Source organism: Rutilus rutilus (assembly GCF_951802725.1).
Source record: "Rutilus rutilus genome assembly, chromosome: 14".
Lineage (NCBI taxonomy): Eukaryota > Metazoa > Chordata > Actinopteri > Cypriniformes > Leuciscidae > Rutilus > Rutilus rutilus.
This window is the reverse complement of record NC_140219.1, coordinates 38,490,871-38,511,449: the sequence shown is the minus strand read 5'-3', so window position 1 is coordinate 38,511,449 and position 20,579 is coordinate 38,490,871. Positions and strand designations below refer to the sequence as shown.

The 20,579-nt window shown below is 39.7% G+C and overlaps 1 protein-coding gene across 1 annotated transcript in view; it reads left to right on the top strand.

Annotated features, from left to right (window-relative positions):
• Positions 1–6,527: 6,527 nt before the first annotated feature.
• The window catches only part of LOC311304340 (hydroperoxide isomerase ALOXE3-like), a 46,278-nt gene continuing 32,226 nt past the window's right edge, over positions 6,528–20,579 (top strand). The window contains exons 1-3 of the mRNA XM_084431299.1: positions 6,528–6,730; positions 6,850–7,000; positions 13,540–13,741. Of these exons, the coding sequence (XP_084287425.1) occupies positions 6,857–7,000; positions 13,540–13,741 (346 nt within the window). The 5' untranslated portion in view covers positions 6,528–6,730; positions 6,850–6,856. The remainder of the gene's footprint in view (positions 6,731–6,849; positions 7,001–13,539; positions 13,742–20,579) is intronic.

The window sequence follows — 20,579 nt, the reverse complement described above, 5'->3', positions numbered from 1 at the left end:
GCAGAGATTTTGTTGATATTTAAAGGTCCCATTGCATTGCAAACCCATTGCATGGATTATTTTATTATTTTAGAATGTTTCCTGGGGTGCCCTTATAATGTTAGTATGTTTTTAGATCAAATTTTTTTATAATTTAGAAATAAAAGGCACATTTCCTAGCCTGATTTCATCACCTGATTTGAACGCTCTGTTTGAAGGGGCGTGTCTGCTGTGAGACTTCAATGTAAACGCCCACTGCTGTGATTGGCTGACATGCTTGCATATGAAATATCTGGCATTACATGTGGAACTATCTGAAGAACTTTTACTATTACAGCTATTATACGTTTTTACTATTACAGCTATCGGGATTAACGAATCGTGAGAAGTTTTTTAAGTATTTAGATCTATTTCAATCACATAAAAGGTTGCAGTTATGAGCATTGAGCAGATGACAGTCTGTTGGTCACGTGAAAAAAGATCTTATCATTGCAACGCAGTTTCTGCACTCTCACTAATGATTTCACCAATGCAAACATGAGGTATATAAATACAGTAAGAGCTTCGTTGTGCAGTGTAACAGCGTCATTGATTTCATAACGAGTTTTGGCAAGTGTCCAGATAAACTCGCGCTGTGTGATTGACAGCTTGGGCGATTGGAAAGGTATTGTTCTTATATCGCTTTCTGTATATTAATCACAGTTTAAGTAAGATTATTTTCATCCTACTAAGAGAAACGATGTGAAGTTGATCGCTACTTCCATAGTAAATCACTACTTACCGCTTGCTGGAATATAGCTGAAATTGCCCCCTTCGTCAGTATGAAACGCTGAGAGAAGCCTGCTTGATATTGTCCCAGGTTTGAAAAACAGTCCGTGGTGAAATGGACAGAGCAAACTAACAACTTCGAATTAAACTTTTGCGGTATCCGATTATAGATAAACATCAACCACGTCTGTTGACATTTCGCCATCAATACGCCTGTATTCCTGTGGGCGGAGGTTAGTCAAAACACGGTTCTAATGACGTCATTAAAGAAGGAAGTAGAGGGATGTAGTCAACTTCTGTTAAATTAAATATCTCGCTTGGCATTGAACTTTGAGCTTTATAATTTTACAGATATTATTTATACTCTAACAACAACATTACACACTAACTAAAGTTTGAAACATGGGATCACGAAGAACGGGACCTTTAACTATTTGTTGATGTTGATATTGTCTATATATCATAGTTTTGACTAATGCAGGTCATTGGGCATGACAAAGGACCATTATAAGACATGATGGTGCTTAAAAGTCTGAATAACAAAGGTCAAAGGTTAGTGTAAGGAATTTACACTCAAGAAATTATCCGATGATATGTTTCAGGTTGAAAATTCCACAGGTCACACCAAAAGGGACGACCGGCTAGACAAGCGGTCACTAACAAAATCACTTAAGGTCTCCATTCGCAGGTGACAGCAGACAGTAAATGGTTCATTCCAGTGGGGGTGCGATCGTGATCTAAGGGAAAATCTTGTAAGGATCGGAAAATGATTGGAGAGTGTGAGACCTGGGTCCAAGTCTCTCACCTTAGACTACACCGACAAGCCTCAAACCATCCTATAGAACACAAAGTGAGGGATGAAAGGCTCGTGCTAGTAACGGCCTCCCTTGTCTACGAAGGAAAGACCATTGCAACGGTGTGCAAAGTGTCAAACTGGTGAAGATGGAACGTCCATGGGGCAACGAGATGATCAACGCACCTGGAGAAAGACGATTCGACCAACTAATGGTTTAAGTTTAGCAGAAGAATCTGTTTTTGTGATGATTTTGATGATTTGACTTGATTTAAGCAAATCTATTGATGTGTAATAAGCAAAAAAGACGGTCCGTAATGGAAATATTAGAGTTAATTTTGAACAAATACATTGGTTAGAAGGATGAACAAAATTATGCAGACGATTCGAGTAGCGGAAGTTACAGTGAAATGTATTAATTGAGTTAAGGAAATGTATTATTGTTTTTTTTTGTTTTTTGCAAGCAGCAGTCATCCGTGTTATGAGATGGCGTACAAGGACAGGGTTTGAAATGAGGGATTTTATTCAGTTATCAGTGAATGATAAAGAGGAGGAATTGTTGTGGAAAAATGTATATTATTTTATTACTTTTCTTTTCCTTTTACATTATTTACTTTCTTAGACATTGTGTGGGTTTTCTTTTCATTTTAAACCATGTATTTCTCTTCTGGAATGTATGTATGTTTGTGCAAAGGCACACACACAGCAAGCCAAACGGTTCAGTGACTGCTGGGAAAGCCTTTTAACTCTTTAGTGTGGGTAATTTGCATTCAGGAAAAACAGAGGGGTTATTTAGCCATGAATAAAGACCTTTTGACCTCACGGGTGTGAAGACAGTAAGCCCAGGGGGGTTAGAAAGACCTTTTGTCTAAACCAGCTTGATCTGGTCGGAAAATTACAGGAGAAGGGACCTTGTATAAGAAGGCTGTCTTTTTCTGTGTGATTAGGTCTGCTCCTACCACAGGGTAGCTGCTGTGGTATTTTTGTGAACAGGCCTCATGGAAGATGAATAAACATCTTTTGAAATACAATTTGAATCTTGATGTCTCTTATGCTGTGATGCTGTTTGTTTAATTATTGTTTTTGCCACAACATGTCCGTCGGTGTATATACAAAGTCCACAGACGTGATGATCCAAATAGTGCCGGAAAGGAAAGTGCCACAAAAATAACTTCACAGTCCAGTTTGATCACCCTTTGGCCGTGTGAGCAACGTTGACATGCTACCACCTTTATACTGTCTATTTCCTGTTTCCTGTCATGTAATTGCTCACCCTTTAAGTGATTGTTCACTCTGATTAAGACAACATGTAAACCTATTAAAACTCGAATATACATAAAATATATAGAGTGGTTAAAACATGTGTCATGTGTGACAGTGTCACATAGTCCCCTCCCCTAGCCTACGGCCCCCCGGGGCAGGTACTAGTCCCTTGAAGGTACTGTCATCCATTGTCCATATAGTGGGTATCCACTTGAAGGTGTGTCTTAAAAGGTCTTTGTAATAAATTAAATAAAACTAGGCGCTCCCACACAGGCACTAGTCTGCCGGAAGAATCTATGGGAACACTGGGGAGAAGTGAAATCAGAGACCAGCCTGGATGTCCTTGGGTCGGTGACACAATTCCTCCCAGAGTCCTAAAGCACCCATCTTTCCTGGCATGCCACTCACCCCAGCATTTCCTCCTATCCGGCTTAAGGGTCTATTTCTGTGATGATGAAGAACGGTGATGGTGATGATGAAGAACGGTGATGGTGATGAACGTGATGATGTTGATGGTGAGGGGGTTTCTTGACAGGGTTGAAGACAGCACACTCCTTGATCTCCACACCACATGACTTGCAGCCCTTGATGAACCTCCAGGTGTCACTGCGGATAGTGGCAACTTCCAGGATCAGCAGTAGGGTCTTCAGCCGCCCATGATGTCTCTCTACCTCCGATGAAAGTGCTGTAACGTCTGCTGGATCAGGACCTTGGGAACGACAAGCTGGATCTTCATGTTGTCGTTCCCCTAGTGGATCCACCAATATAGCAAGCCCTGGTGTTCCCGCAGTTCGACTCGGTTGGTTGGTTGAGTGGTGTGAGAGAAGTCCCTGGAGCGTGTCGTCATCACCCTGGGCACTGGTGAGCTTTTCTCTGGAGAAGGGTATGATGGTGAAGATAGTGTCCAATTCTGGCCCCGTTGGAGTGATGGCGCAGAATTTTCCGTCGGCTGCTCTGTTGTTGGTTCGCCAGCAAGAGAGCAGTTTTGAGTGAAAGAGACTTCAAGTCAGCGAGCTGAAGTGGCTTAAATGGGGCTCCTTTCATAGCCTCCAGGACCATGGAGAGGTCCCAAACGGGCACGGAGGATGGCCAAGGTGGGTTTAACCTTCTGGCACCTTTTAGGAAGCGCACGACAAGGTCGCTTCTTCCCAGTAATTGTCCAGCCACATTAACATGAAACGCTGCTATTGCTGCAACATATACTTTAAGTGTGGACGGGGAGCATCCCACGTCCTGAAGCTCTTGTAAAAAGGAGAGGACCGTCGGTAATCCACATGAGTAGGGGTCCAATTTCCCGGCTGTGCACCAGCTGGAGAACACTACCAGGCAGCTTCACGCTTCAAAATGGTCAAAGGACGCAATAGCTTCAGTAATAATTTTCAACACCCCTTCTGGGAGGTCCCTGGGTACCTGTTGAGGGGCTATACATGGAGAGCCCACAGGTCGGGACGGGGATGCCAGATTCTTCCGTTCACTTGTGAGAGGAGGTCTCTCGACAGCGGAACCGGCCATGGAGCTGTTTCCAGCAGCTGAGTCAACTCGGAGAACCATAGCTGGTTCTTCCAGAGTGGGGCTATCAAAAGCACAGCACATTTGCTCTCCCTGATCTGATCTATGACCTGAGGAAGCATCGAGACCTGGGGAAATGCATACAGTGGGCAGCTCGGCCAGTCGTGGGCGAGCGCATCCCTGTCCTTGGAGAAAAATGTTCGGCAGTGAGTGTTGTCTTCTGAGGCAAAGAGTTTGATCTCTGTCTCACCGAAAATGCTCCGTATTAGCTGAACCACTCTCGGGAGAAGCGACCATTCCCCTGGGGGAACTTTGTCCCTGGATAACATATCTGCACCCTGGTTCAGAATGGTTCAGCACTGAAAAGTGAGCGCGCGCTCTCATTTATACAGAGTTTATGACTGTTCCCAGGAAGGAAATGTTCTGGCTGGGAGACAGTGCGCTTTTGGAAGCATTGATTCTGAGACCCAGGCATTCTAGATGGCTGAGGATCCAGGATCTGTGAGTTATTAACTGTTTTCGCAATTGCGCTATAATCAGCCAATCGTCAAGATAGTTCAGCACTCGCACTCCCTATTGTCTCAGGGGGGCGAGCGCTGCAACCACGCACTTTGTGAAAGTACGAGGTGCTAAAGATAGACCAAATGGTAGGACCGTGTACTGATAATTCTGCCCCTCGAAAGCGAATCTCAAGAATGGCCTGTGATAGGACGTTATCTGGATGTGAAAATAAGCATCTTTCAGATCCACTGAGAAAAAACAATCCCCCGGGTGGATCTGCGCAAGGATTTGTTTGGTTGTCAACATTCTGAACGGGCGTGTCATCAGTGCTTTGTTCAGGTGCCCACGATCTAGGATGGACCTGAGGCCGCCATCCTTCTTTGGAACGAGACAATAGCAGCTCTGTGGCAACCGGACTGGTTCTACTGCCCCCTTTGCTGAAAGTTTTGACACTTCTGTGCGAAGGATGTGAGCCACGTCACTTTTCACTATTGTCTCGACCACGGCTCGGAAGCGCATCTGGTCTGAGAGTTCTCTACTGTAGTGTGTAGCCTCGTTCTATTATGTTTAAACCCATTCTGATATACCAGGGATGACCTTCCAGGCCTTTGCCCGCATAGCTAGGGGTTGAATGATATCTGGGGAGGGGCCACTTTGTGATAGGGACCCGGCAGCCCAGCTGCTTTGGGCTTGTGACACTTTGGGAACAGTGCTTGTTAGTAGAAGTGCGTACATTATAGTAGGCACATGACCTACATTCATTACATCTCCAGCGCGAGTTGGGGGTAGATTTGGCATTTCGGAAACAGTGCTTATGTGCAGAGGTGCATACTTCACAGAGGGCACCTGACCTACGTTTATTACATTTCCAGCATGAGCTGGAGTGAGAAGGGAATCAGTCTTACCTGTGTTGTGCGTGATGTTGAAGTGAATCCTGCTGCTCAGAACTGTGCAGGATTACAGTGTTTCAGTCTGTAGCTGTTGGTGTGTTTGAACGACTCCTCGAGAAGTGTGAAAGTGTGAACTAACCCAAACATAGATATGCTCTCTAATGGCTCTGTCAGAATTGATCAAGCTAGCTATATTTGAGTTCAATAATATTAAGATTATTTTTGAGGCTGTTTTGTGAAACTTCCCTGGCTCACCCCCCTCCCTCCATCTGAGAACGCAGCAAGCACCTTTAACTGCCAGTCAATAACATATGAAAGGTCTTCACACCTGACAGCCAACAGTGTTTCAGCTGTGTATGTCTATGAAACTTCATGGATTCCTGTACATGTCCATGTACACCAAGTATCTGGGTATTTCTGTAAATTGGCTGTTCTGTGTAATTTGGCTCAGGATTTTTCCACCTACATCCGGCAAACCTGAAATTACACTGCAGTTTACCATGGCCAGATATTTCCGGATTTTACCCTTTTCATGCAGTGCTGTGTAATCAGACTTTAGCCATGAAAATTATACAAGTAACAGAGATCAGCATAAATGACAGAGCATGTCAGAACATCTCCAGATCCCAGAGAAAACCTCAGGCCCCAGAGGGGTAAATGTCAGTGTCACGAAACATTGCAACCAATCATAAGATTAAGTTTGAAGACGTTTCCTTATTTCTACAAAAAAAGGTATTACTCTTTAGATCGGGTGTCATGACACTGACGAAAATGAATACATTAGAAGGAAGTTATAAAATGCTTGGCTTCTTCTTGTTCAGGTCATTTGGAAAGGAACAAGGTCGTTGTTTTGGCAAAAAAAAAAAAACCTGCTTATAAAACTTTGGAGATCTTTGCAACGGAGTGTTCAATTAAAATCTATTTCATTTTTGTTGTAATTTCCATGACATAAACTGCTTTCTCATTACAATCAATCTAGTTACAACAGTTGTTGCAATTCTTACAGCAGTAACATTGTGAGTAAGAGGTGAGACTCTTTCTTTCACTAACGTACTCTCTCTCTCCTTCTCTGGACGTGGTGATATTCTTTGGTGGTCTCATCATGTTTGTATGTTCTCTTAAAAATCATTGTCCATTACTTTGCAGAACAGCCATGGTGATCTACACAGTAACGGCGTACACAGGAAATAGGCTCATGGCGGGCACCAATAATTTTATCTACATCAAACTGCGTGGTACTGAGGATGAGAGTGAGGAACAGAATCTATATTGCTTTCAGGGATTTTGGCCAGGATCGGTAAGTACACACAATTAACCCTCTGGGGTCTAATGTGTTTTTGGGGCCCTTGAGATGTTTTGACATGCCCTGACATTTGTGCTTATTTCAGCTACTTATATCATTGGCCAACATGTAATTTTGCTGTATTCAGCACAAACTCTGCTACAATAATATGTGAGCAAAATGGAGTTACATGTTTGCATTTTATAGAAAAAAAAAAAAGTATGCGTGGTTAGTACGTTTTGGGGAATAAAATGTCACCACAATAAGACCATATAACAGTAACACACAGTGAATGTTGTCCACAAGACTTTTACGTTACCATTCTTGTAAGCTAGAATCTTTACTACAAAATGATGTGAAAATTCTGACCACTCTTTCACAAACAACAATATTTGTGACTTAAACTTTGTAAGTCAGTTTTTGTGTCAGCACTGCTGTATGCGTAGGCGTGTTGATGGCCATGAATATTAATGTGATTCACACCAGGGGAGACAAAAGACACTCCCCCAATGGCTAATGCCCCATCAAGGTGCTGTGAGGCAGCCTGAACAAAGGAATGAGATGAGATTCAAAGGTTTTGTTTTTCAATCTGTTTTATTGTAATTCCTTTATGTGGAGGAACTAAATGTTGTGCCTCACAAGACCACAGTGCTACATATATAAACATAAGTACCGGTCAAAAGTTTGGACACGTTACTATTTTATATATTTCTGAAAGAAGCCTGCGTTTATTTGATCAAAAATACAGAAACAACAGTAATATTGTGAAATATTATTACAATTTAAAATAATGATTTTCTATTTTAATATACTTTTAAACTAGAATTTATTTATTTGATCAAAGCTGAATTTTTAGCATCATTACTCCAGTCTTCAGTGTCACATGATCCTTTAGAAATCATTCTAGTATCCTGATTTGATAATCAGCTATTATCAATGTTGGAAACAGTTGTGCTGCTTAATATTTTTTTATAACCTGATCCTGATTTTTTTCAGGATTCACTGATGAATAAAAAGTTAAAAAGAACAGCATTTATTCGAAATAGAAACCTTTCTTAATAAGTCATTACTATCACTTAACACATCCTTTCCAAAAAAAGATGCTGTTCTTTTTTAATATTTTATTCAAAGAATCCTGAAAAACCTATCACAGGTTTTAAAAAATATTAATCAGCACAACTGTTTCCAACATTACTAAAAAATTAATTCTGAATATTCTTCCTCGTTGTCCAGAATCATCTGAAGGGCCTCTGGAGAAGCGTGCCATCCTCAAAAACGCGATGAACTATCAGCGAATCCTTTGTGTTTTTGTAGCATTGATCGGGGGGCGTGTGCGATGCAGATCACCTAAACTATTACCATGTGAAAGCGCCGGGGGGCGTGGCTGCCTCAGCTCATTAAAGTTAATGAAGGGAGAATGAAAAAACATAAACTGAGAATATTTACATAAACTGAGAATATTTGTTTTTATATAAATTACTTCATTTAAAACAAGACAATTCAAGCTTCATTAAGGGTTTGTGTATCTTTTGGTCATTTGATTTCCTGTTTGGAATGGAATAACGCAAATTGAAAACCAGCTAGTTTATTCATTTTTTAGATTAGTTTAAAGAACGAAAAATTTGATTTTGGCTCGATTTTTAATTTTTCGTTTGTGGTTTTCAAATCGGTTTATGGGTTTGATATTTCATTTGCACACGTGGGTGGCGCTGAAACGCCCCTTTAATCTGATTGGTCAAAACGCTCCGCCTTTAGTAAGCTACGAGCACTTTAATAAAATTATGTCTGAAACCACTACGCACAATATCTGAAGCAGAAATATGTTGCTAGTCACGTAATTCGTTCTGCTGCGACTTGCAAGTGACCCCAATAATGTGAGCCATTGTATATGATCTATAATAATCTGTATATGACAGATTATTTTAGCATGATGTATTTCCCATTGATAAAAACAGTGCAAATAGTTCCGTCTCTTTGGATAAAGGGGAAGTGGAAATAAAAATCAATAATAGGCTGAACTGTACCATGATTATATGTCCGTAACATGTAGCCTACCACTCTCGTCTTTTATTTACATCAAAAGGCGTGTGTGACATATGAAGTTTTATGTAACAAAGTTCGGGAGGAGCATGTTCAGGTAATCATCCAATCAGCACAAGAAGAAGCCAGTATAAATAAGCCTTCCCTTACCTCCTGTCTCATGACAAATTTCTCAGCATCCCGCCACCACCCCATCACCTCACATTCAGATGGGTCTGCACATAGATACCCATGATCTATACATTCATAGGGGGGAGTACTCTGGGGTCGGGCCTCCCCCCGGACAGCAAGCCAAATATGCATTATAATATTACATCAGATTTCATTAACATGTGAACTCGTGAAATGTACACACATATGTGTGTGTGTGACATATGCCAGACTGTAGGCTATAAATAATTCAGAAAATTGAATAGAAATAAAGTTTATATTTATGAATGTAAGCATATGTGTGGCCTACTCAGTTCACATGAAAAGAAAGAGACAGAAAAGAGAGAAGCTAGAATCAGTGAACGTACATTAATACTGACAAAATTACCAGGTTTGGGATTAATTAAATCATGTCGGTTGAAGAGCACGGCATACCTTTAAAATGTTATTAGTTTTATTATAAAACTAGTAAAATTTTATTACATACTGAATTGGTCAATGTCTCTCTGAGTTTTCTTTATTATGTTGGCTTAAGAAAGCCAGCATATTTGAACATTATTATTATTATTTATAATTATTATGAGAAATTGACTCCGCCTAGAACTTTAATGCTTCACCAAACTCTGCTCAGACCTTAAGACTGGTCTGACTCGCTTATATCTTTTCTGGTCAGACTTCCTTTTTTTTCCAAAAAATCCATTGACTTGCATTACCGGAGCAATGAAGGCCGTAATACTTAATGCTGTCCACTAGAGGGGGGGACAGGATAAGTCTTTTCTACTCTTTCCCTGTTTGCATCAGTTTAAATGACAAATAAATGCATGAATTTCATTCATAAATAGGCCATATCTGTGTATCCACTCTCTAGTTTATTTTAACATATTGTTATTCACACTGTTTTTTACATTTAAAGTTTGTCTATCTGGAACTTTTATTTGTCATGAGCTCTATATTTTAAGATGTAGCCTACTAGAAAAAAAATTATTCAACAACATAAACTCTGTTTTTACTCTGCAAAATTGCTACTCTATCTATCTATCTATCTATCTATCTATCTATCTACTGTATCTATCTATCCATCCATCCATCCATCTATCTATCTGACTGAGCTTCCTTTGAGAAAAATAGCAGACCACCTTTTTTAAAATGTTATTTAAAATGGTGATCTGCTATATTTCACAAAGCCCATTTGTGCGGTTGTTGGTGTTATGTGAGAAAGACATTTTGAATATGAGCCTACTGTAAAATTAGCTGGCTTAAAAATGTGGATTGATCATTGCAGAGTTATTCCAGGCGCCTCCCGGGGCTGTTCGTATTGGAATTGTGTAATCACAGATTATGAACAGATGTTTTCAGAGGTGGACAAAGTACACAACTTCCTTACTTGAGTGAATGCACAGATACTACTGGTCAAATATTACTCTGTTACAAGTCAAAGTTGTAAAGACCGATTTTTACTTAAGTAAAAGTACAGAAGTACTCATTTTTAAAAGTACTTAAGTATCAAAAGTAAATGTCAATGCATTGTTTTATTATTGTTGCATTGTTGCTTGTAATACTTAAAGGTACAATATGTAAGAATTTTGCATTAAAATATCCCATAATCTCAAGGCCAGTGTTATATATTTTGTTAAGTTGATTACTTACAATATCCCAAATGTTTCCAACTATTTTTAAATCGTGAGAAAATTGTGATTTTAACCAAGGAAACGGGGCGTTAGAGCAGGGGGAGCTGGGAGTCGCTAGTCAATTGCGTCATATCTGCGTTACCCTCGGTTTCTGCTCGTACTGCGTGGAGTCCTGGACAAATGCGGAAGCTGTAGTTGTAGCGTCTATCAAGCAAAAAACGTTAGCTTGTTTCTTGCAGTCGTTATGGAACACAATTATTCTTTACCGATTGCAGCTGGTTCTGTCGACAAAGCATGCTTAATTTTATATTTTCCAAATGTAGCATTTAGTAATAGTTATGTTTATTTAAGGAAAGTATTATTGCTTTAGATTTGTGTTTAGTTTATTGACATTGTTTATCACGTCTGGTGTTTATGGCCATGTAAATAAATATAGCATGTGTTATACATAAAGATTAATCAGTATTGTGGCAAATGATGTGGGTATGTTCGAATGTACTTTTACAACAATTGTTTAGAACACGTAAAACTGCGTTGCGTTATCACAACAATGAATTCGACATATAGTAACATCTATGATCACCAATTTAGTATTAAAACGTACTTTTCTTGCGGTTAATTCATTTTAATGAAATAAAAGTGTGATGAGGTTCAAGAGTCAGGAAGGAAGAAGACAGGGGTCGGCGTGACTGGGACTCGTACTTAAAATAAAGCAAAACAAACAAAAGTCGTGCACAACGCGCATTCACCGAGGCAACCGCGACGCACAAAACAGTTCCAAAACGAGAGCTCGGATCCACCGGTTTTCTTTCTCTGCGTCCAATTTTCTCTCCAGTCTCTCTCTCGTTCCAGCGCGGCTTTAAGCGTCTCTCCACGCGGATCACAGCAAAACACACAGGTGTTCGTCCCGCTCGTCTCTTCTCTCTCCCATTACAGACCGCGCTGAACCACGCCCCCCTCGCCACAAAAAGCATGTCATTATAATAATAGAACTTAGCCTCATCCATGAACATGATTTTTCGATTCCCGTCTGACTGATTTACATCCACGGTGGAGTTTAAAACGACAGTTCCCATCATTCCACGCTCCTTCACATCGTCATCAAGCTACGCCGTTGTTGTTGTTTGGAATGTAGCGCCCTCTAGCGGCAAAAAAATTCTTGCATATTGTACCTTTAAAGTACTGTATGCCTCTGAATCTACGCCTGCCTACCCTCATATCAATATCAAATTTATTTCTAGAACACAGTTCCAGTAGTGGGATTGAATGTGAGATTGAATAAGTCACTCAAGAACGTCCACAATGGTTTCAGACACCCAAATGGCTGTTCCCTCAAATAGTGCCCTATTTAAAGTTTTTGGGCTTTTGTGTGTACTTAAGTACAGTAAAAGTGTAAAAGTGTACTTAAGTACAGTACTCAAGTAAATGTACTTTGTTACTGTCCACCTCTGGATGTTTTACACAACAAGTATATATTCCCATTGGGTTGTTGGATTTTCATGTTTAATGGGAACTTTAGACATGATGATTTTTATACTGTACAAACTGTGTTATCCCCTAACTCTAATATAACAGTTATGAGTAGGTAATCTACAGACATCTACTGTTACGGACATATTATCATGGTACAGTTCAGCCTATTATTGATTTTTTACCCTTTTATCCAAAGAGACGGAACTATTTGCACTGTTTTTATCAATGGGAAATACATCATGCTAAAATAATCTGTCATATACTGTGGCTCACATTATTGGGGTCGCTTGCAAGTCGCAGCAGAACGAATTACGTGACCAGCAACATATTTCTGCTTCAAATATTGTGCGTAGTGGTTTCAGACATTATTTTATTAAAGTGCATTTGTCAGTGCCGCACTCGTACTGACTCTTATTCTGCCTGACAGAAAGAAAAGCTCATAGCTTACTGAAGGCGGAGCGTTTTGACCAATCAGATTAAAGGGGCGTTTCAGCGCCACCCACGTGTGCAAATGAAATATCGAACCTATAAACCGATTTGTAAACCGCAAACGAAAAATAAAAAATCAAGCCAAAATCTCATTTTTCGTTCTTTAAACTAATCTAAAAAACAAATAAACTAGCTGGTTTTCAATTCTCGTTATTCCTTCCAAACAGGAAATCAAATGACCAAAAGATACACGGACCATTAAGACACATCACTCGTTCCTGAGTGACAAGTATTCGCTGAGTTACGGTTCATTTTCGGACGCGTTTCAGAATGGACTTCACTGACAGAGAGAAGGCAGAGCTCGCATCATGTTTATTTTTCTTTATTTGGCGAAAAGCACAACACTTTGTTTTTATTGTGAGTACACAAAAAAAAATAGACACTTAACTGGATCGAATGATGTAAAACACTTAAATGTAAAATCAAAACCAACAGAGTATTTTGACTCTCTTTTGCACTGATAAGAAAAAAAGTGAGCAGATCACGCCGGCGTGATTGCCGACCCCAGAGGGTTAAACCAACAGTGTGGAGTTTTGGACTAAAAACTATCAGTCAATGCTACATTTAATGGAAGATAAATGAAAGAGTGAGTATAAAAGTTGTATGGAGTAATGATAAAAACTAAAAATATTTAAAAATAAGAATGTTTTTTCATGGAAATTCTGGAGTTGCTTCTCTGAATTTTACCCCCCCCCCCCTCCCCCAACTGCATATTATACTTTTTTTTTTTTCCTACAATGGCTCTAATACGCCATTGCACATATGTCTCTTTAGGAACAAGAATTTAAGATAGACTGTAAAGCGTCCCTGGGCGAGCTCATAACAGTCAAGCTCTACTCCAAGCCGTTTATGGGTCTTTGCGACCAGTGGTTCTGCGATAAGATCAAGATCAACACGCCAGAGGGTCATGAGATTTTGTTTCCTTGCTACTGCTGGCTTGACTGGAACGAGAAGCTGTATTTAAGACCTGCTAAAGGTAAGCACTCCAATTTCGAGTCATGGCCAAAATTAACATTTACCGGTGTACTTGAAAGTTCAGTGGTGATGTCTTGCAAATATACTGCATGTGCACGCGCACACACACACACACACACACACACACACACACACAGTCTTGTTCATTTTGATTTGTTTAATTTCATGATCTGGGGTGAATTATCCATTGTTGCTTTAACAGCTACAAAGCTAGAAGCACTAAATGATATTCAAAGTCACATTACACGCTTTTAACATTAAAGGTGAAAGAAGTAGCTTTTTTACCTTAACCGAACAGCTTCGGAGTCATTGGAATAGTTATATGACTTTTTTCGGGTTGAATGGTGGTCGTCTCGCACCCCCCAAGAGCCTGTGAGCGGAAAAACCACCCTTGCAACTTTGGGCCGCCGGCCTCAGCGTCAGGAAGTATCGCGTGATATCAGGTCTCACGATGTAACGAATTGCTTTACGGCACTGCACACATACACTATCTAAACATTTATATACTAGCCTTCTGTGTATCATACACACCTCAGTGGACATGGCTCTGTGCGTTCGCCGGGTTCTTTGAAAACAAATGCACATGACCAGCGGGAGAAGAAGGGAGGGGGGAGAGTCGCCAACGAGTTTTGACGACAGTGTTGTCAAATATCTATTCCCCGAAGCTGTAGGGGGAGCTCTATAGAGAAAGCCGTGAGCAAAAAGCGAGAAAACAGCAAAGAAATCGGCAAAGCTGCATAATGCTTCTTTAAATAAAGCACATAAACAGTGACTGAGTTTATCATTGCCACACTTTGTGTTTGTTGTTCCAGCTGCAACGTTGCAGAAATAGGAATCGTTTCTAAAATAGAGTCGTCGCGTGTCGCCGTCGCGGCTGGTTAGGACAAAAACTCTGATTAACATGGAAAATAACCTTTTATTGCATGTCACGTAGGGGTGTAACGGTACACAAAAAATCACGGTTCGGTACGTACCTCAGTTTTAAAGTCACGGTTCGGTTTATTTTCGGTACAGTAAGGGAAAGAAATGCAAACATTAAACTGCAGGTTGTTTATTACTATAAACTTTTTTTAACAATTTGTTTACACTTTTTTAAACACTTTTTAATAAAATATAATAAAATAGATATAAAATAAAAAAAAGAATAAGAAATAAAATACTGCTGCAAAGTTCTCCACTAAATAAAATACTCGCAGTCTCAATATCACATAATAAAATATAATGAAAAATATAAATAACTATGATTACAGTGCAGCATTACCAATCCCAGCTTGTAGGCCTGCTCATATTTAAAAATTAAGGCTGGGAATCGATGGCTAAAAAAAAAAAAACTAATTAATTGCACAATTTGCTGTAATTAATTGCAATTCCTCCAAGCTTGTAATCATCAATAATTAAACTTATAATCACCTAATTAAATGAAACACGGGGAAAAAAGGAACAGAAAATAGCCCTATATTAAAATAATATTAAACATAAATATATCAATGTATTATTATTTTTCAATAATCAATCAACATAATCAATTTTAATCAAACAAAAGGGGGGGGGGGGGGGGGGGTTGGTTGGTTTGTTTGGGGAAAATCTATCTTTCTATCTATCTACCTATCTATCTATCTATCTACAGGGCTCCAGACTAACTTTTTTTATTAGGAGCGCTGTAGCCCCTGACTTAAAATTTTAGGAGCGCAAGCAGAAAATTTAGGGGCACACCTTAAATCACCTTGCAATGCAATTATTCACATTTTCCCCCAAAATAACTATTACTGACAAATGCTTTGATAATAAATAGCCTTAACGTACAGAAATTACAATGTGCAGTTTTATTTTAAGTTCACAGGGCTCCAGACTAACATTTGAGGGCAGCGGCACTAAGTTCTACAGAACGTATTTGGTAGCACTGTGGGATGACAAAGCACTGAGCTTAATTTGAGGTGTATAGATAAAGTTAACTTTAATTATTATCATTCATAATGTCTTAATATTAATTCAAAAGCAAAATGAGTGACAAAATAGATATTAGGGAGTGAAAATAGCCAGTAAGCGTCCTCTGCAGCTATGTTTACAATAGTAATTTAATCTTTATCTTTTTTTTTTTTTAAATAAGTGTGAGTTTTCCTACTTCTTGAAACTTTTAGTTTTATAAATAGGTACAATCTTTAAAGGAAGAACAAAAAATGTTTTGGTCAACACATTAAAAAATAACATTTAATTATGATAATATAGTTTTGAAGTGCTGGAAAAATATGTGTAGGCTACTGTTATAACCACAGTATACCATAGTTACAGTTGTTACTACATTAAATCCAAGGTGAATGTTGCTGACCTGTGGACCTAAAGCCTTCTATAACTTGTTCGCTCATTGCACATGTTTCTCCTGGTTTCCACGTCAGCGCTGTTTGATCTTATATGGTTTATAACAGAGAATTCTGCGTCAAATCTGAATGTTTCTCACTGGATCTCGCAGCAATGTTATTAATTCTGTCGCGAACTCAATGGATTTCTTCACTGGATCTCCACGATGTAACTGTTTCGCGTGATCGCGATCGGCCCGCGACTGGCGAGAGGAGCTCTGCGCTGTCTATTATTGGTTCGAACTATTAAACGGTCTGTGAAGCAGAATGAGTGCTGAGTAGCGCAGTTTTTTTTCCACTTTCATTTTGTTTTTATTTATTAACATGTCACGGCACACTATGCTTGAGGCTGAGATTGAGTGTTTAAACCGCGAAGTGCCTGCACTGTCTGCAAACTTCGTTTTCCCCGCAGTTCTGGGGTAGCGACTGCCACATTCGCAGATCATGGAGTTCATCTCCAGTCCTTACAGTACCTCAACCAGCTGAATTCTCGTAGCCAGTCTTCCCGAAAATAGTGGGTTCAGGCCTTTATCACCTTACAAACCTCTGACTCTGAATCATCATCATCCGACTGTGTCTGTCCGTGACATTGATATTTGTCTCCGTCTCCTTCCCACTGACGTTTACGCGCGCGCTCGATTATCTCTAGGACCCTCCCCCTCCACACATTAGCCAGTTACAGTGGCCATTCCCTTTTCTTCTCACACTCATTGGCCTGCCACACATTCGCGCCCCTTCCACGTTTAACGTGAAAAAATTAAAAAATAAATTACTGGTCGCACATGTGCGACTGGGTGTAAAATTCAGTCGCACACTCTCAAATTTTGGTCGCAAAATGCGGTCGCAGTCTGGAGCCCTGATCTATCTATCTATCTGTCACATAAATTGTCTGGGAGGGTAATGGTTTGTAAAAGTTAAAAAATGTTAACATAAGATATCTCTTTAAAAAAATAAATAAACATATTTAAATCTTTTTAAAATTGACTTTTGCAAATAACCTTTGTTAAATTTATAGAAGTATTTGTTAATATTAATGGACCAGAGCTTAAATAGTTTTATTTTTTAACTACCAACTAAAAAAAGATTTATAAATACTAACAAATATATTGGTCATTCATTGTTCGTTAATGTTAGTTAATACATATGACAAACAAATTTTAAAAGGGCTTTTTTATGAGAAGTTTTTATTTCTATGATGCATTTATTGGAGAGAACAATCCTGTCAGACGCACCACTGCTGTGAACGCGCGTTCACGTAAACACAATTTAAACAATGTATTATTCAATGCATTACTTCTATATAATTATATATTAAATTGCTCAAGCAAGTGGTAAAATATTGAACCATGTACTTATATTAAAATCTTTTGTATTTAAATTTTAATACAATAAATCTTGCATGTCACAAAGAACTTGTTTTTCCACCTCCACGAATGAGACGAGTGTTGTTCATTATGTCGCCTTGTTGAGGTAAATTGTAGTTTTCCTTGCTTTAACTCAGTCTTAAAGTGAAAAAAGTAGTAATTAATTAAATAAATTTATGGTGAGATTACTACATTTTATTTAATTAATCGCACTTATGGTGAAATTACTACATTTTCAGGTCAATCGGTGTTCATTTTGATCACGAAACATGCGCTGTCACTTTAATTCAGCGTTTGCAGCACAGCAGAAATAGACTCGTGCAGAAACGATCTCTGCACTGCTGTATACGCACCGCAACTGGAACGGATCGATCATCGACGGACTGCATCCGCGTGCAGTGTACGGGAAAAAAATACTCACCGCAAACGAAATATATGTGAAACGGGCGTTAGACTTGGAGCAGGAGAGCTACTCCGGCTGCTACTCGCAGTAGAGCGAGTGTTGCCATCTTCAGTTCAGCGACATATTTCCCGCCGCGCGCTCTCTGTCCGCTAGTGCTCAACTGTATGTGACGCAAGTGTTTGTTTGTGTGTGAGTGTGCACACCATTTACCAATTGTAAACGCGCAAACACAGACAGAAAAGACATGCCATCGTGGAAATAAGATAAATAACATATTACTTAAGGGCCATGTAGTTTTTTTTTTATAAAATAACAAATTGTAATCTGGCGCTATAAAGAAAATCAAATCAAATTTACTTGACCTCCAAGGGGGGGCGGGGGGAGCCGTTAGGAGGGCGGGGCGCCCCCCTTATATAATGGTAGGGGAAACACTGCACACACACACACACACACACACACACACGGAACGGAGAGTGCGGCGGCGCACACGGAACGGAAAAGCTTTTTTTCGCCCTGCAGTCGATTTCATTGGTTTAGGTTACAGTGACGACGGGTAAAACACTGGTAAAACTTTAGAATCAGCTGCAGGGCGGGATTTGCGCTGAACGCGGAGACTTCCGCCACTTAATATGTTCGTGTGGAAACACGAAAATGTTCCTATGTTCCGCACACAAAATATTGCATTCAGTCATTCGGTACACACGTGCACCGAACCGAAAGCCCTGTACCGAAACGGTCCGGTACGAATACACGTACCGTTACACCCCTCACGTGTAGTTAGGACACGGTGTTACAAAAAAGAGCATGAGTCCATATTACAATTTAGGGTGATGGGTTCTCAGAGGAAACTGTCTAAGTTATGTATTTCAGAAATGTACATATACAAAATACCAGTTTGTTAACAAATGATAATGACATTTAGAAAAATTTTGCATTGGTGCTTGTTTGTTCTCTATAAGCTTGTTTTTCTCATGGGAACCTCAGTTTAGTTCACCACAATGACACGAGTCCCCATGAGTCTGTGTGCATTCAGGTTTAAGTCCCCATCAGGATAGAAAAACATGTACACACACACACACACACACACACACACATTTTTGTATATTGCAGAAGAAATCCTTTAAGCGAACCTTTGTGTCTTCATATGACGGAGAGATAATGTCAAAAGTGTCAGATGCTCAAATAAAGTATAACTCCTGCACAGGGTCAGGACTAGAGATTACTTGGCTGTCATTGTTATGATGTTCATTGGGTGATGGCTTGCAGATGTACTGCGTATGGGTCCGTGTAACGCTTCACAATTCAGTTTTCAGACCATACAATGCAAATGCAAAAATGAAAAATTTAAACCAGACATTCATTTTTCTTGTTTTTCCAGTACATTATCAATGGATATTTGCCTTTTTCTCCCCTTTTTCAATTTTACTTTTGCTAAATTGTGACTTCAGAAACAAACATTCGAATAAATGAAATCTAACCGATTTTCTATTTTTCCATTTTTCGTCTTGTAATTTGTGCCGTGGGCGGTACCATTAGCACGGGGGTGTGGCCGTGGACTAACTTTACTATCATTTCATTGATTTAACTGCTTTATTTACACTGCATGCACGTTTGAGGAGAAGTTTAAAAGACGGAACACAGGACGACATTTTTTCACCCGAAGTGCCATAATTTTTTTTATTAAAAGGGAAATCCCGGTGGCCTGGGTATGATTTGGCACATATTGCCCTTGTTTGTATTTACCTATTCATTCTTACTTTATTTTATTAATATATAGCTATATCCTTGTTGTTGTTCATTTTACATGGTACAGTAGCCTAGGCAGCCACAACCACGAGATCCCAGACAGTTCATTTTCAGTGCAGCAGAACGGGGGTGGCTCGCGAGCAGCAACGCTTTTCAAGATCCTTCACGGGAATCTAGAATAACGATAAAAATTATAGCCTACTAAGCAAAAATATAGAAAGAAATAAGGATATTTCTTATCCCCCCCCTGCGCTGAAGAGAATGCGGAAGCTGTGGATTATGTCCATTCCTCTCTCTGTCCGAAGATGCTGAGAAACGCGAAGAGAACGCTGAAGAGAATGCGGAAGCTGTGGATTATGTCCATTCCTCTCTCTGTCCGAAGGTGCTGAGAAATGCGAAGAGATACATGAAGAGATAACTTGAACTGAAGAGACTTTTAACATTGTTTTTATTATTTAATAAAGGGTATATTTATTTTGAATGCTGTGTCTGCCATGTCCTTCGTGTCCACGGCCGGCTCCTCAGGGGCGGCACGCAAGCGAAGGGGTGGGCGGCCCGCTGGCGCTCCACCCCGACCTGTGACACTCGAATAAATAAATAAAAAACAAGCTGGGCAATGTGCCAAACGTAGCAAGGTATTTCTGTTTATTTATTGAAAATAAATAAATATTATTGCTCTTGATAGTTAGCTATAGCCTAGTATCGCCTCATGCTCATATCCCCGCGAACTGCTTCTATTGTAATGAACAGACTAGAGTTCTACAACTATGCTAGATTTAAGGGCACGGGAACGAGAAGCGGTGTAGAGCTAAAGCACACAGAAGCTCAAGCGGATGCCGTGGTAACGAACAATGAAAACATCTGCATCTTTATTGTAGCCTATTGTAGGCGATTACAAACGAGAGCTAAAAACCTAACAAAAAGAAGAAGCTTTTTTTCTATATTTTCGCTTGGTAGTATTTTTATTAATAA